Source organism: Anser cygnoides, chromosome 19 (genome assembly GCF_040182565.1).
Source record: "Anser cygnoides isolate HZ-2024a breed goose chromosome 19, Taihu_goose_T2T_genome, whole genome shotgun sequence".
Classification (NCBI taxonomy): domain Eukaryota; kingdom Metazoa; phylum Chordata; class Aves; order Anseriformes; family Anatidae; genus Anser; species Anser cygnoides.
In genome coordinates, this window is record NC_089891.1 from 7053949 (window position 1) to 7066946 (window position 12998).

At 36.4% G+C, this 12998-nt stretch overlaps 1 protein-coding gene across 4 annotated transcripts in view; it reads right to left on the reverse strand.

Annotated features, from left to right (window-relative positions):
* Positions 1-12998, reverse strand: part of CA10 (carbonic anhydrase 10) — a 201084-nt gene that overhangs the window by 109264 nt on the left and 78822 nt on the right. For all 4 annotated transcript variants that reach the window (XM_048064456.2, XM_048064455.2, XM_066980306.1 and 1 more), the window contains one exon: positions 12007-12149. In XM_048064456.2, the coding sequence (XP_047920413.1) occupies positions 12007-12149 (143 nt within the window). The remainder of the gene's footprint in view (positions 1-12006; positions 12150-12998) is intronic.

A 12998-nucleotide genomic window follows, 5' to 3' on the forward strand; every position in this document is an offset into this window, starting at 1 on the left:
GTAGTGAGGTTCTGGGTGCAGAGTTTCTCTCTCCAGCGTTCAAATCTGTCCCTTGGCAACATACCGGGAGACCTGTTTAGCGGTATTTCTGCACTTCTAATTGAGCAATACCTAGTAAATGGCCCCAGATGTGTCAAGTAGGGATTTACATTCCAGTCTGTCTTCAGGCTATAGGAACCATGGCAGACTGTCATTTTTAATAACACACTGAAAGAAAAGATCACGAATGTACATTTGCATTGAAAGCTGAAGTCACTCGAAAGTAGCTATTAATGTCCATCACATAAATAATATGCTTTACAAAACTAAACACAAAAATAGTTATACGGAAGGGCTCTGATAATATCAAAAGGACATTTGTGTGACTAAAAGTAATGCACATTTTGATCTCTCTCTCTTTTTTTTTTTTTCCGAAGGCTTATTTGCACAGTACATTTGAACACTATTTTGGGTAGAGGTCTGAAATAGTCCTAGATGAAACAGGACTAGATGAAATACTTAGTTAAGGCTAAATCCTTAGTTAAGGCAAAGTGTCTTCAAAGGAGCTTTTATGTGCCACCTCAGCACAGCTGTACTGCCCTTGGCATAGCCCTGGAAGCTGCTGTGATCTAAATTCATCTCTGCGATGTATTTCTTTGCACTGTTTGTGTGGCAGGGAACAGAGGACTGCAGAATGCAAGAAGAGGGATTTAATGCTATCAGTGGCTAATTATGATGTTGATATGCTGCTTGCTGGGGCACAGTGGAAAGTATATGGGAGTAAAGGATATACACCCATTCCTTTTTCCTACATATCCCAAGGAAGTCACAATTTGTCCTTATTAATCCCTGTCTACTTTTCTCCTTCTTGCCCCCAACCCTAATAAATATCTCTAATGGATCAATGTGGCAACGTGCCATCTAAGTAAGTGTATTCTGTGCAACACCCTCTTCTGCTGAACAGCTTCCCTGAGACAGGTGGCACTGAGTTGTTAAGTAAGTAAGAGTGCAGTAGATTTTTTTCTTCTTTTCTTTTGGGTGGTGTGTCACAGGCTAGAGATTAGCACTACTTAAATTTATATGAAGTACATTTTCACCTTGGTACCAAAAGCAGTTTTGAAATAGTCAGACCTTGCAAATTCATAATAGCGACACTGAAACTAGGAGTCATCTTTCTTGAAAACACAGAATTATCTTTTAATAGTCACTACAGATGCTCCAACTTTCTTGTGAAATGATCCCCTCAGGGAATATAAGCACCCAAATGAACTTTCTTCAGATAGTTTTAAGTTATGATGCAAGTTATACAGATTTAAGTTAAAGATAACTTTCCAGAAGCCATCCCTTTAGCCATTTTACAGCATTATTCAGAGCTGGGGCTGATGCAACAGAGACTAAACATAAATTCAGAAAACAAACAGTTTATTGACTTTCTTTACAGATGATGCTGTTTCTTTAGACTGATGCTTTAATCAAATGTCTTACAGTGAGTTTCTGGATTCTGAAAAATTCTGGAAAATAGACTGCAGATGAAATCTTATATGCTTGTTCACTTTTATTTGACTGCTGAAATGATGAATGATAGGATACAGCCTTTAGGAAAAAGGTAAGGTGAGAGTCTCATACACGTACAGACAGAAAGATACATATAAACGTACTTATTTTTCTTTCAAGACAAATGTTGTAAACCGAGATAGGAAAGACAAATTGGATTCTAGAGAAAACTCATGAAAATGAGATTGTTATGTATTTGGATTTTTCTACTGATGTGCCAGAATTCTACACTTTCTTCTTTTATCCATGTTTAGAAAAGGAGACATCAAAAAATGTTTCTTTAATCATCTTCTCCATATTTGTCAGTTAAAACAGACTCCCCAGTGTTTTTTGGCAGACAAGTTTAACTTTTTTTTTTTCAGTTTAGAAGCTAAGATTTCCATTGTCAGACTTAAATCGACAGTTTGGGACTGTGTATCGTTCAGGGACATGAGCAATAACTTGATAAAGAAGCTGGGTTTAAAACTATTTAGTTATAATTGCTTTCAGTTGAAAGGTACATACACTGAACTATTTATAAATTCAAACACTTACCTACATGACACAGAGGGCTGCCACACATCTTAGTAATAATACCATTGAGCTATGATTTTCTGTCATTTTCTGTACAGGAACAGCATATCCCAAATAAAAAAGGGTACATGCAAAGGATTATTTTCTCTTTCCAATTTCCTTGTACAGCTTGCAGTCCTCTGTAACACATACTGCCTCTTACATTAAAAACAATTTCTTGCCCCCAGTTCGTGTACTTTTTCTTCCCCTGCTTCAGAATCATTTACTGATGTTTTTTTCTCAGCCTGTTGACTGACACACAGGTTAAATACCCCTACTGTTTCACTATCCAGTTCCCAGTTGGATGAGGAGCTACTGATCACAGATTTGTTTTTAATTATTAGACCACTAATTCACTGGTGATAGATAATTGACCACTGTTTCAGTTTTTGCCCCTACCCTCCTTTCTGGCATCAAATTCTAAAACACCTTGATTAATTCTCCTATCTATAAGCAAACTGCCTGCTTCACCCTTCAACAATCAGTGATTAACAGTATTAGGAGGAAGAACAACGAACTTGCACTTCTCTCTAACACTCAAAGTTCTGAATGGCATATCTGACTACCACAGCAATTTGTATTTCACCCTGACAGCAGTGTTATTTATCCTTGTCTTCACTAGCTTGCAGCAGAATTGACATGTGTCTATTATAAAGTCCCTACTCCAGTTGCAAGACAGGCAGAAACCCCTGCCAAAAATATGGTGGTTTCTTGCTTACATTCAGTATAAAACAATGTAAGGAGATGCAACTGTGAGAACTGTTATCTGCTGTGCTTGAGACAAAAAAACAACAACTTTTAAAAGCACCAGTCTTGCAATTATTTTGTGCTAATTCTCCAGCCACAGAGCAGGTTTACTTGTCCTTAACTTTCTTAACTTTTATGTGAATGACCTGATGATAAATCTGTGTCAAACAGATTAGTTATTTCCTGATTGTTTCCTTATTTGAGATCGCTGCAACTCAACAAAAACACAGTTCATAACTTTAACCATCAAGGATGAAAGTAAGACCTAATGTACAAAACTAAAGGGAAACTTTTCTCCAGCTTCTTTAGGGGCTGTGTCTGATTCCAGTTCATTGGTTGCTGGATCTCTTACAGCTCATACTTCACAGCTGCAGCCAACAGGCCACAAGCTATCGCTGTGCCTGCTGTCTGCGTAACTATTTGGAAAGCTGACTTAGCACCTTTCACCCACAAACAGATCTTCAGCCAAAATGTATCTGCTGGCTACATGGGCAGCAGACACGTAGCATACATCATAGCCTCCTGTTCCCCCACATACAAACAGATTCCCAGCTACACTCCATTACAGAATTCCAGAGCAATTTGTTAATCATCTTCAGGAAAAATGGCTTGAATATAAACACATATTCGATGGGTGCAGGCTATAAAGGCTGAATGGCTAATAGTCAGCCTTGCCACCAACTGCCAGTGGTGAAGAGCCAAGTGCATTGTCAAGGTAGTGTCTTACATAAGCACTGTCTGCTATGCAGTATACTCACCTGCCAACTAGGAAGCTGCAAAGCTCAAATGTTTGAACTCACATAGGAGAATAAACTAATATTGAAATAAGAAGAACTGAAGAAGAATTATTTATGAACAGTTCAAAATAATTATTGTAAGTTCAAGTTGGCCTTACATTGATTACAAAGAGAAAAAAGAAAATCTGTGTTGGATGCCAGATAAATTATTCTCAAATGTTTAAGAAACTGTTGCAATGCTGTTTTTAAACACAGATAATGTTAGCTACATTGCTGTGTAGTTATTTAAAATTCAGAATATATCACCTTCCTTAAGGACATTCATGGCACTGGTAGCAATATAACGAGTATCACACATTTGCTTAGAAAAAAAAGTCTCCAATATATATAACCAGGGATCATAAAAGCTTCTTTCCAAAGTGCAGTCTTTTGCCATTGAATTGAGAACAAAAAGTCATAAAACTTGGAGGCCATGATTTACCAGGAGGGAAGGTACGTGGATTCTCATTAGTTCTGGTTGGCATGGAAAGTGTTTTGCTTTAATTGACCTAGTGGCAGCTGAAAAATAATCTTACATATGCTAGTATCTTCTCCATATATCTTGACATCGATATGATTCATTCCCATTTATTACATCAGGCTGTCTATAAAAAGCATTTATTTAATATTATTCCAAAAATATCTGCTTGTAAGAAAACATTATTATATTTTAATAGGTTTCAATATAATGTCATACATTAATTACTGTATGTTTTTAATGAAAAGAAAGAAAGGGAAGGAAAATGAAAGAGAAAGAATGAATCTGAGACCAGGAAATATGTTTTAACAATGCTAAAACACAAACTGTATTCCATTTAAAGTACATAGTGTTAGGAGACTTATACACCTTTACTATGTGAGCAGTGCAAGAGAAAAAAAAATCTTCAGCTTTTTCATATAGCGGTTATAGCTTCAAGTACAGCATCAAGTACAAAGACAAGATATATGTTACTTTTACTTCTACAAGGTTTGAAATAAACATCTAGGTTTATAAATAGACTTAAGAGCATGATGAAATAAATCCAAATAAGATACTATCAAAATACAGCACAATGTATATTAGTAGATAGAAAAAGACCGTTTAGAGCAAATTTTTACTTTTGAAAATTCCTTTGAATATATCAAAATATTTAGAAATCGGAGGCCAGCTGCTACTTCAGCCACCAAGGTACTTCTCTCCAAGGTACTAGAAACTTGAAAGCAATTTATTGGAAGAAACAATTGAGGAAGGAAAAAAGAAAGCGGTGGGCAAGACCTATGGCTGGTGTCAGTTAGCTCTGCTTCAGTAACAGCACTGACTTTTTAACCTTCTCATGGTTCTACTGTCCATTGTCCACATCAGCAGATCCCCTCGATGTTTCAGACAACATCACAAATTTTATCTAGGGTTTCATCAAATAGCCTCAAACATCCCACGAATGTTGCAGACTAACTACAATGTATGAGGTGTATCTGCCCACACATTTGTTCAGTTAAGTTATTGCATGCTTAAATCAGCATAGGAGAGGGTAGATTTGCCCCCTTCTTGTATATGTACATATGGCTTTTTCCTGTTAATGACATGGGAAGTGCATGCTACATGCATTTCCAGGTTTTGCATAACCACCTTTGCAAGGATACCATGGGTTGCTTTTAATTACTACATAATTGCAGCTGAGATACAGTTTGACATATCATTTGAAAGATGCTGCTGTCAGAATCAGGCATCCTGAGATCCAAGCCAGGGTACCATATAGATTGTGAAATAATCCCATTAAATCACTTCTTCCTGCCATATCTAGGCTTTCCTAGGAAATTTCCAAAGGCAGACAAGTGAGTTTGTTTTATGACACTGGACAAGATTAAATGGCAAGAAGAGGAATTGTATTGCAGCAACAAAACCTCCATATTATGAAGAAGCTGTAGAAATGCATTCCAGTGCCCTTTTACAACTCCTTCACAATGTCAGTGGTGTTCCACCATCATAGACAACCAAAAATTTAGGAAAACACAACAAGATGCACATCTGAGTTCCCACATATTCCGAATTAATTCAATCTTAAGATAGGATCACTGAAGTGATAAGGAAGCAGAAGACCCTGTAAAGAGACAGATCTAGAACCTAGATAAATGCTTTTTCCTAAGTACTTCTGAAAAGATACAATTTTTTTCCTGTTCTAAACAGTGACGAGGACTAACAAACAACAGTTGCTTTAAAGTGCTAGTTTCATGTTCACTTACTAATATATCTGAGAACACGCAATGCTGTAGAAGTATTAGAAATCATTTAAGCAGCAATACTGTATCACATTTTTTATTCATTAAAGTTTTTGATGTTTGCATCAGACTTTTGACTTTCTAAAGCCACTCTAAATCAAAACATCATATTAGTAAGCTCTCTAAAAATTCATCACAAATCAGTTTACAGATGACATTGATGTCTTATTGCTATCCATTCCTCCTGGACCATTTCTAACAATTCATTTTTTATATTCCTGCAGTGCTGAAATATGGTTCACACCAGTATCTGTCCTTTTAGTAATCACCAAAGCAAAGCTTGGCAGTTGTCATATATTGCACTCTTGAGAAAAATGCTAGTAATACTCTGAATTGATTGATCAGTGTGGAATCAGAACTAGCTGGCAGAGAAACCATTAGCTGATTTCAATTCATAAATCTCTTCTCTCCCACCCTATTTTAGTTTAGAAACTGCTAAATATTACCATTATCTTGTGATGCATAGGATGAACCCATTATTTATAAATACATTAATTTAACTAATGTGTGATTGCATTCATTAATGCCCTTATAAGTAGGCAGACTTATGGATTTTACTGAGCAACTTTCATTTATGTACACTGAGCCAGCGAATGTATCTAACAGCCCTTGGCCAGCAGACATCAATCTGTTCATCTCCCCAGAGGTCAAAATCAGGCACAACGTTCTTCCTTGTCTTAAAAACAAAGTGATTTTAAACAGAACTTTACCTGCTGTAAACAACAATTTAAGTCCTCCAGCGTGACCTAAAATGATTAGTAACACAGGGCGTTGCTTACGTGACAAGGTTTAATTAATTGGCAGGGATTCACATTGCGTCTAAAGCAAATGCTGTTACTTAACATGTTTTAGGAGAAAGAAAAGAGAAAAAAGTATGGCCAAGAACAGGTAAAAAACTGCTAGTTGGTTAAAAAGATTTCCTGAAGAGATCTTAACATCCCATCAATAGAACTAAGTGCACTATCGCCAAGTACTTAAAAATCTAAAGGCAGAAGTGGCATACATGTAGTTTGAAGGTGAGTGTGAAATTACCCACTGGAACTTACAGGGAACAAGTTTTGGGGGAACAAAGGCAGAGATCTTGGAGAAGAGAGACTGCCAGCACTGGTGAATGAAGGAGGAAATCCCGGCAGAGGACTAGGTCAGTGCAAAATGAGGAGATTTGTTCATCTGCTACTAACAGTAGTACACACGTGATGGTCCAGAAAGCCCTGCTTTAGAGACTGAAATCCATAGTGCTTGCTGCCAAAATGGCACGAGCCTGCAGCAGCTCGGCAGTGAAGTTATTCTGTTGTACTGTGCTAGTTGCCTTGGTGTTTATGTGAATCCAAAGAAAAAAAGTAGAGAAAGTAAAACTGTATTTTCCTTTGTGACAGAGTGGAGAAGTGTGATTTGCATATTAATAAGGGTTTGTATTGTTTATTAAAAAGGGCTGTTTATATGAAAAGGGCTGCATGTTAAATTCACTAAAATGGATAATCAAGAGACAAATCTGGGCCTGAGAGAGAGCTGAAACTTTGGGAGTTTCCTCAAAAGCAGCATTTCTTCGGGGGAATTTATCTGCATGTAAACTCATTAAGTATCTTGTGCTGAGATTCTGGATCTTGAAATCCAATTAGCTGTATCAATGATATTCAGCCTTGAGGACCTGAAAAGCTACTTTCTCAGGAAATGGAGAAGCACAAACATACAAAATAACACAGCACAATTCAGAATAACATCTGACTACTCTTGAATTGTAAATTGCATGAGCTGATACTGCACTGCAATGGTTTAACAGCATATAAAGCAACATACTGTTGCTCACTGGATCTTTACTGTGCAAATTGGATCAAAGATATATTTGGTAAATTGCACTGCAATCCCATTTGCTTCTGAATGGATTGGGAAGAAGTTTCTTCTCAGCCTCAGGTCAGAAGTATCAACTCACCTGCTGGGTAACAGGCCACAGGCTCCTGGTAGTCTGTGGAGTAGGTAGACAGTAATGTTCTTCCTTCATACTCTCCTTTTAGACCATTCCTTTTCTTTAGGAACACGAAAATATATATATATTTTTTCCCCAAGTGGTCTAAAAAAATGCAGGAATACCTCAATACAGTTTACTAAAGTGTCTTCCACTACTAATACTGAAATAAACTAAACTCTCTGTTGAAAGAGGCTAGAAAGGTGAGAATGTAAAGTGAAATTCTCAGTCCTGATAAACTGAGTAATGGAAATGGTTTGGAACAGTTTTGGTCTGTTGTTATAGAGACTGAGAACTAAACAGGTAACTGGTTTACAGAAATTAAGCAACACTCTCCAGCCCCAAAAAATAAAGCTGCAAAAGAAACCAGTGGTAGGGAATGAAAGAGTTCAGAGGAAATACTAAGTGTGTGAGCAAGTTGCCCAGCTGAACGTTACTTGAATTGCTCTAGACTGGGCTTGAATTCTGTTCCTGGGGTTGAATCTCTTCTGTTCTTTCTTAAGTTAATTAAAAAAGTGAAGAACACAAAGTAGAAATGTGGTTTTCAAAATCAGAACTCAAATAAAAACGATTTCTATGTTAACAGAAGAAATCTTTGTTAAAAATTTGAAGTTACTGTTTCAAGAGTAACTGGTATGAAAACTTCCTTCCCTCTAGCTGCTCTCCTAAGGCATGACTCCTCCAGCTCCCTTTTCACAAGCCATGTATAATTTTGTCTCTGTATGCAACTACCTGTCTCTTGTGTATTTAAGCTAGTTTATTATAACTTTGATTTGAAACCATATCAACCACCTTTTTATTTATTCATCATTTTTCTTAGGATCAGTTCCATAAATTTCTTTAGTGTACAGCATAATCACAGTAAAGTCTTGTCTAAGAAATTCCCTGGCTGCTATACCAATTGGTTCATTGCCCTGAAACTGATGTGCTTCAGCCCAACTGAAACACACCTCAGTTTTTAACGTATAAAACACATTACCAAAAAAGTGAGCATAAATATACTACCTGCCAAATCAACTCCACACTGAAGCCTTAACTATGAGAAAAGATTTTTTAAGGCATAAAATTGCAATCTTTTCCTTAAAGGAGCATTTTGATTCAGCCATTTTAGAACTATCTCTAAAATAGATTAGCCATAACTAGAACAAATCCTGTTCTCATAACACGATAGAAAGCTATCACTGCTTGACAGCAGCAGGATAACATTTGTAAGATAAGAATATCTCATTACTGATATAACATCTCCCAGGCCCTTCATGCTTCTGATATTTTATTAATAATCAGACATTTGCTTCATCCTGAAATGGGATAAAAACCAGTTAAATTCTTAGAACTGCTGAAGACATTAAATAGTCTGAAACTCCTTGCTTTGATTCACTGACAATGCCCATGTAATACTGTAGTTTATAAAGAACCTGAAAAATGTCATTCTTTACATACATAGCAAAATTGATACAGCTTTTTTTTTGTATCAAAATGAAAAGTCTCAATGCATTTCTGTGTATAAAGCAAAACGTGCATATTCCCCTGAAATTTGGACCATAGTTGGGAGCATTACTGTCCTTCAGTAAGTAACAATACCACCATTTTCTCCTTTCTCTGAGGAAGTTTACATCAATCCTGGTCTACGTGCACATGTACCACCAGAAGCTCAATGGGAAGTACATCTACAACTTCCTCGCGAGGGGGAGTGGAGAGGCAGGTGACCTATTCTCCATTATCACCAGTGATAGGACCCGCGGGAACGGTGTTAAGCTGAGGCAGGGGAAGTTTAGGCTAGACATCAGGAAGAGGTTCTTCACCAAGAGGGTGGCTGCACACTGGAACAGGCTCCCCAGTGAAGCAGTCACTGCACCAAGCCTGCCTGAATTTAAGAAGCGATTGGACTGTGCACCAGTCACGTGGTCTAAACTTTTGGGCAGACCTGTGCGGTGCCAGGAGTTGGACTTGATGATCCTTATGGGTCCCTTCCAACTCAGGATATTCTATGATTCTATGATTCTATACAGAGCAAATTCCCATCTCACATTTTTTTCCAGAAGAAATCTAATTTGTCAAGACAACAGGAGAAGATAAATGATTTTGGAATACCTTTTGTTAGTCTCTGCTAGTTCCAATATTGTAAGTCACAGCGCTTTTTCATTTGCATTGCTCTGTGTTACAGGGACTGAATAAAAGAACTGTCCACATAGAATAAGCAACAAATCTTTAAAATACCATTTTAAACATGCCCACGTAGGGAAAGAAGCTCTGTGTTACAGGGACTGAATAAAAGAACTGTCCACATAGAATAAGCAACAAATCTTTAAAATACCATTTTAAACATGCCCACGTAGGGAAAGAAACAAACAAAACAGAAAAATTAGGAACTAATGATTGTTTCCAAGTGTACTAACAGACTCTACTAGGAACAAGATGTTTAATTTGTAAAATAATTTGAGATTTGAAAAATATAAACCCTCCAGTTGGATGAACAGAATTGATACATCATTTTTTTGAGGATTGCTCTTAAACTTCCATACTGTGAATGTATTCTTTAGTAAAAAAAAAATATAAAATCATTAAGGATAATCAAATTAATTTCAAATTAATATTTCACTCAGCATGGTAATTTTGGAACAAAGTATATCTCAGAAATGGAAGTGGCTGATTCTTTCAGTGCTGTCTGCTAAAATTTGCCTGCACCCCTAATTTTTAGTAAGTATAATTCTTTAGTAAACATAAAAGGGAAGAATGAATTAGTACCTAACCTCAGCGATGCAGAAAATCATTTTAAGAACCATGTATGTAAAACGTCCCTAAATATGCTACTGGTATGAACAGGAGACTATTAAGAGTGAAACATACTTGGGATCCAAATCTGCTTTCATTGTTTAGATTTCCTAACTTGCCACATTTTTTTTAAGTTATACACTGACATATAAAAGTTTTAATTCTGCTTATTAGCTCTGAGTCAACAAGCACAAATGCACATACTTGAGTGTTTTTTAAATTCATAGCCATAAATAATTTCTCGTGAATTACTTTGACCTATATGCATGTATTAGCACAACGCTACAATATCTGAGTTGCAAAAACTTGTAGAAAGGTCACTGAGCTTGAGTTTTTTACTACAATAAAAAACTTGTACAAATTTTAGCTTTTACCATAACTTAGATACAGTATAAAAAGATCACTAATGAGGACCTATCAGTAGTATTCTGGTGTGTACACATACCTCAGACACCAATCTCCGCCTGTTTGAACAGCATGCATAGGTTCCTGAGCCACAGGTTAGACGCATTAGCTAACCCAAGATGACTGTGGTTGCACACCTCATTTTTTTAAGATAAACTTCCCAAATCTGTTTAAGCAAGATAAGGTTTCTATATACAACATTTAAAAAGTATTATTGGTCAGAAACAGAGCTTAACAAACTAGTCAGCCATGTCAGTCACTTTTCAACAAGGAATTACCATGCTGATTTTATCTGAAAAAAAAATTTTTAAGCTGAGAAAGTCTTCATCAACCTATCATTTCCATCTGATCCAATATCTTTGGAGATTTACTTATGATCTATTAAAATAAATGTCATTTTATTTTCTAATTAATGTATGTCAGGATATGTCCAATAAAAAAAAAAATCTTCCTATGAGTCTAAGTGACAATACTCTCCAGAACACAGAAACCAGGTTATTTTTTGAACATGTTTATCTGCTTGTCCTGTGCCTGGATATGAATCACACAGTTCCCTTTATTTCTTAATACAAATAAAGTCATTCATCCCTTCCTACCCCTTAAAATGATGTTACTGCAATGTTATCCTGATTTAGATGAATAAAAGAAGGTTCTGGCCATCTTAAACAACGCTTTTAGAATAATGGCTTTAAAATGCCATTCAGGGTGAACACCAAATTTAATTATAAACACGCAGTTTCTAAAAGTGAGATGCTTTTCTTCCAGACAGCAGAGTTTCATGTGAAATTATAAATATGGGCTAGAAGACATCTGAAAATGTATGGCTGCTCTCTCTCCAATGGTGAATGAAATTGAACAATTTGCAAAGGATTGCGTTGCTCTTATTCTGCCTCAGATCCGACTGAGACAGAAGTGTAAATGCTTTAGAAATATAAAGTACAGCAAATGTTTGTAAGTCTATTAATGTCTTGTTTTTATACCGGAACATGATAGAACACCTACCTTTCTTCCCCCTGTGTTTATGCGAAGTGGTGTTAAGAAGGGATCAAAAATCATATGGCTGGTTTCAATATTGACAGGTGACTGTCTTTTCCCGACAGAGCAAAGATTCCAAGCTGAGTTCACCAAACCCCAAAAGGAGGGAACTGTAAAACAAAAAAAGTGCAAGTTCAAGCAAAGTCTGGAAAAAGTAGAGAAATACATGCAAGGCAGATAGCCAGACAATTAAACTTGTCATGCTCTTTGCATGCACACATTGGAAATGAACACTGGCAAATTCATCTAGCACTTGATATTTAAAACTTCCTACACAAAGACCAAAATATATTGTTTCATATATTTTTGTATCAGGAAAGAAGGTGTATTTTTTTGCCTTTATGAATGTACCTAGCTGTAATCCCAGATTCAATTATAAATAGCTTCTTTGTTGTCAGTCTTATAGAATATTTACTTAGCAATAGGTATGTGACTCATTTATGCTAATTTTACATACATACTATGTGTCATTGGACTGAAACCATTCCGTTTTACTCAACTTCATAAAAGTTTTTATATTTAGTAGAATTCATTAAAAAATACAGCTTAATTGTAGGAGAAACGCATAGTGTGATCCCAGAGAACAGGCCTGCTCTCTAGACAGGTTCTGTTCATTTCTATTCCATTCACCCAAGTCTTTCTTAAGTCAGAATAGGATCTAAAAAAAAATCTTGTTGAAAAAGCCATGCTCTGGTGGTGATGGTTCCTTCCCTGTATGTGCAACGGTTTGGAACATGGAGGAACCCCTGACTTTTGACAAGCTGAGTTACTTTAAAAGGTTCTGTGTCCCTGATTGGAAAAGGAAGAAATGTGATCTGATTAGCTATATACTGCTTCTCATCAGATAACCGCAGGTTGAAGGTTCCTATTGCATCTAATCTGCAGTTTACAGACAATGTCAGCCTCTCATTGGATGCTGAAAAAATCCTGACTAAATGAGCAATAAGCAACTAATAAAA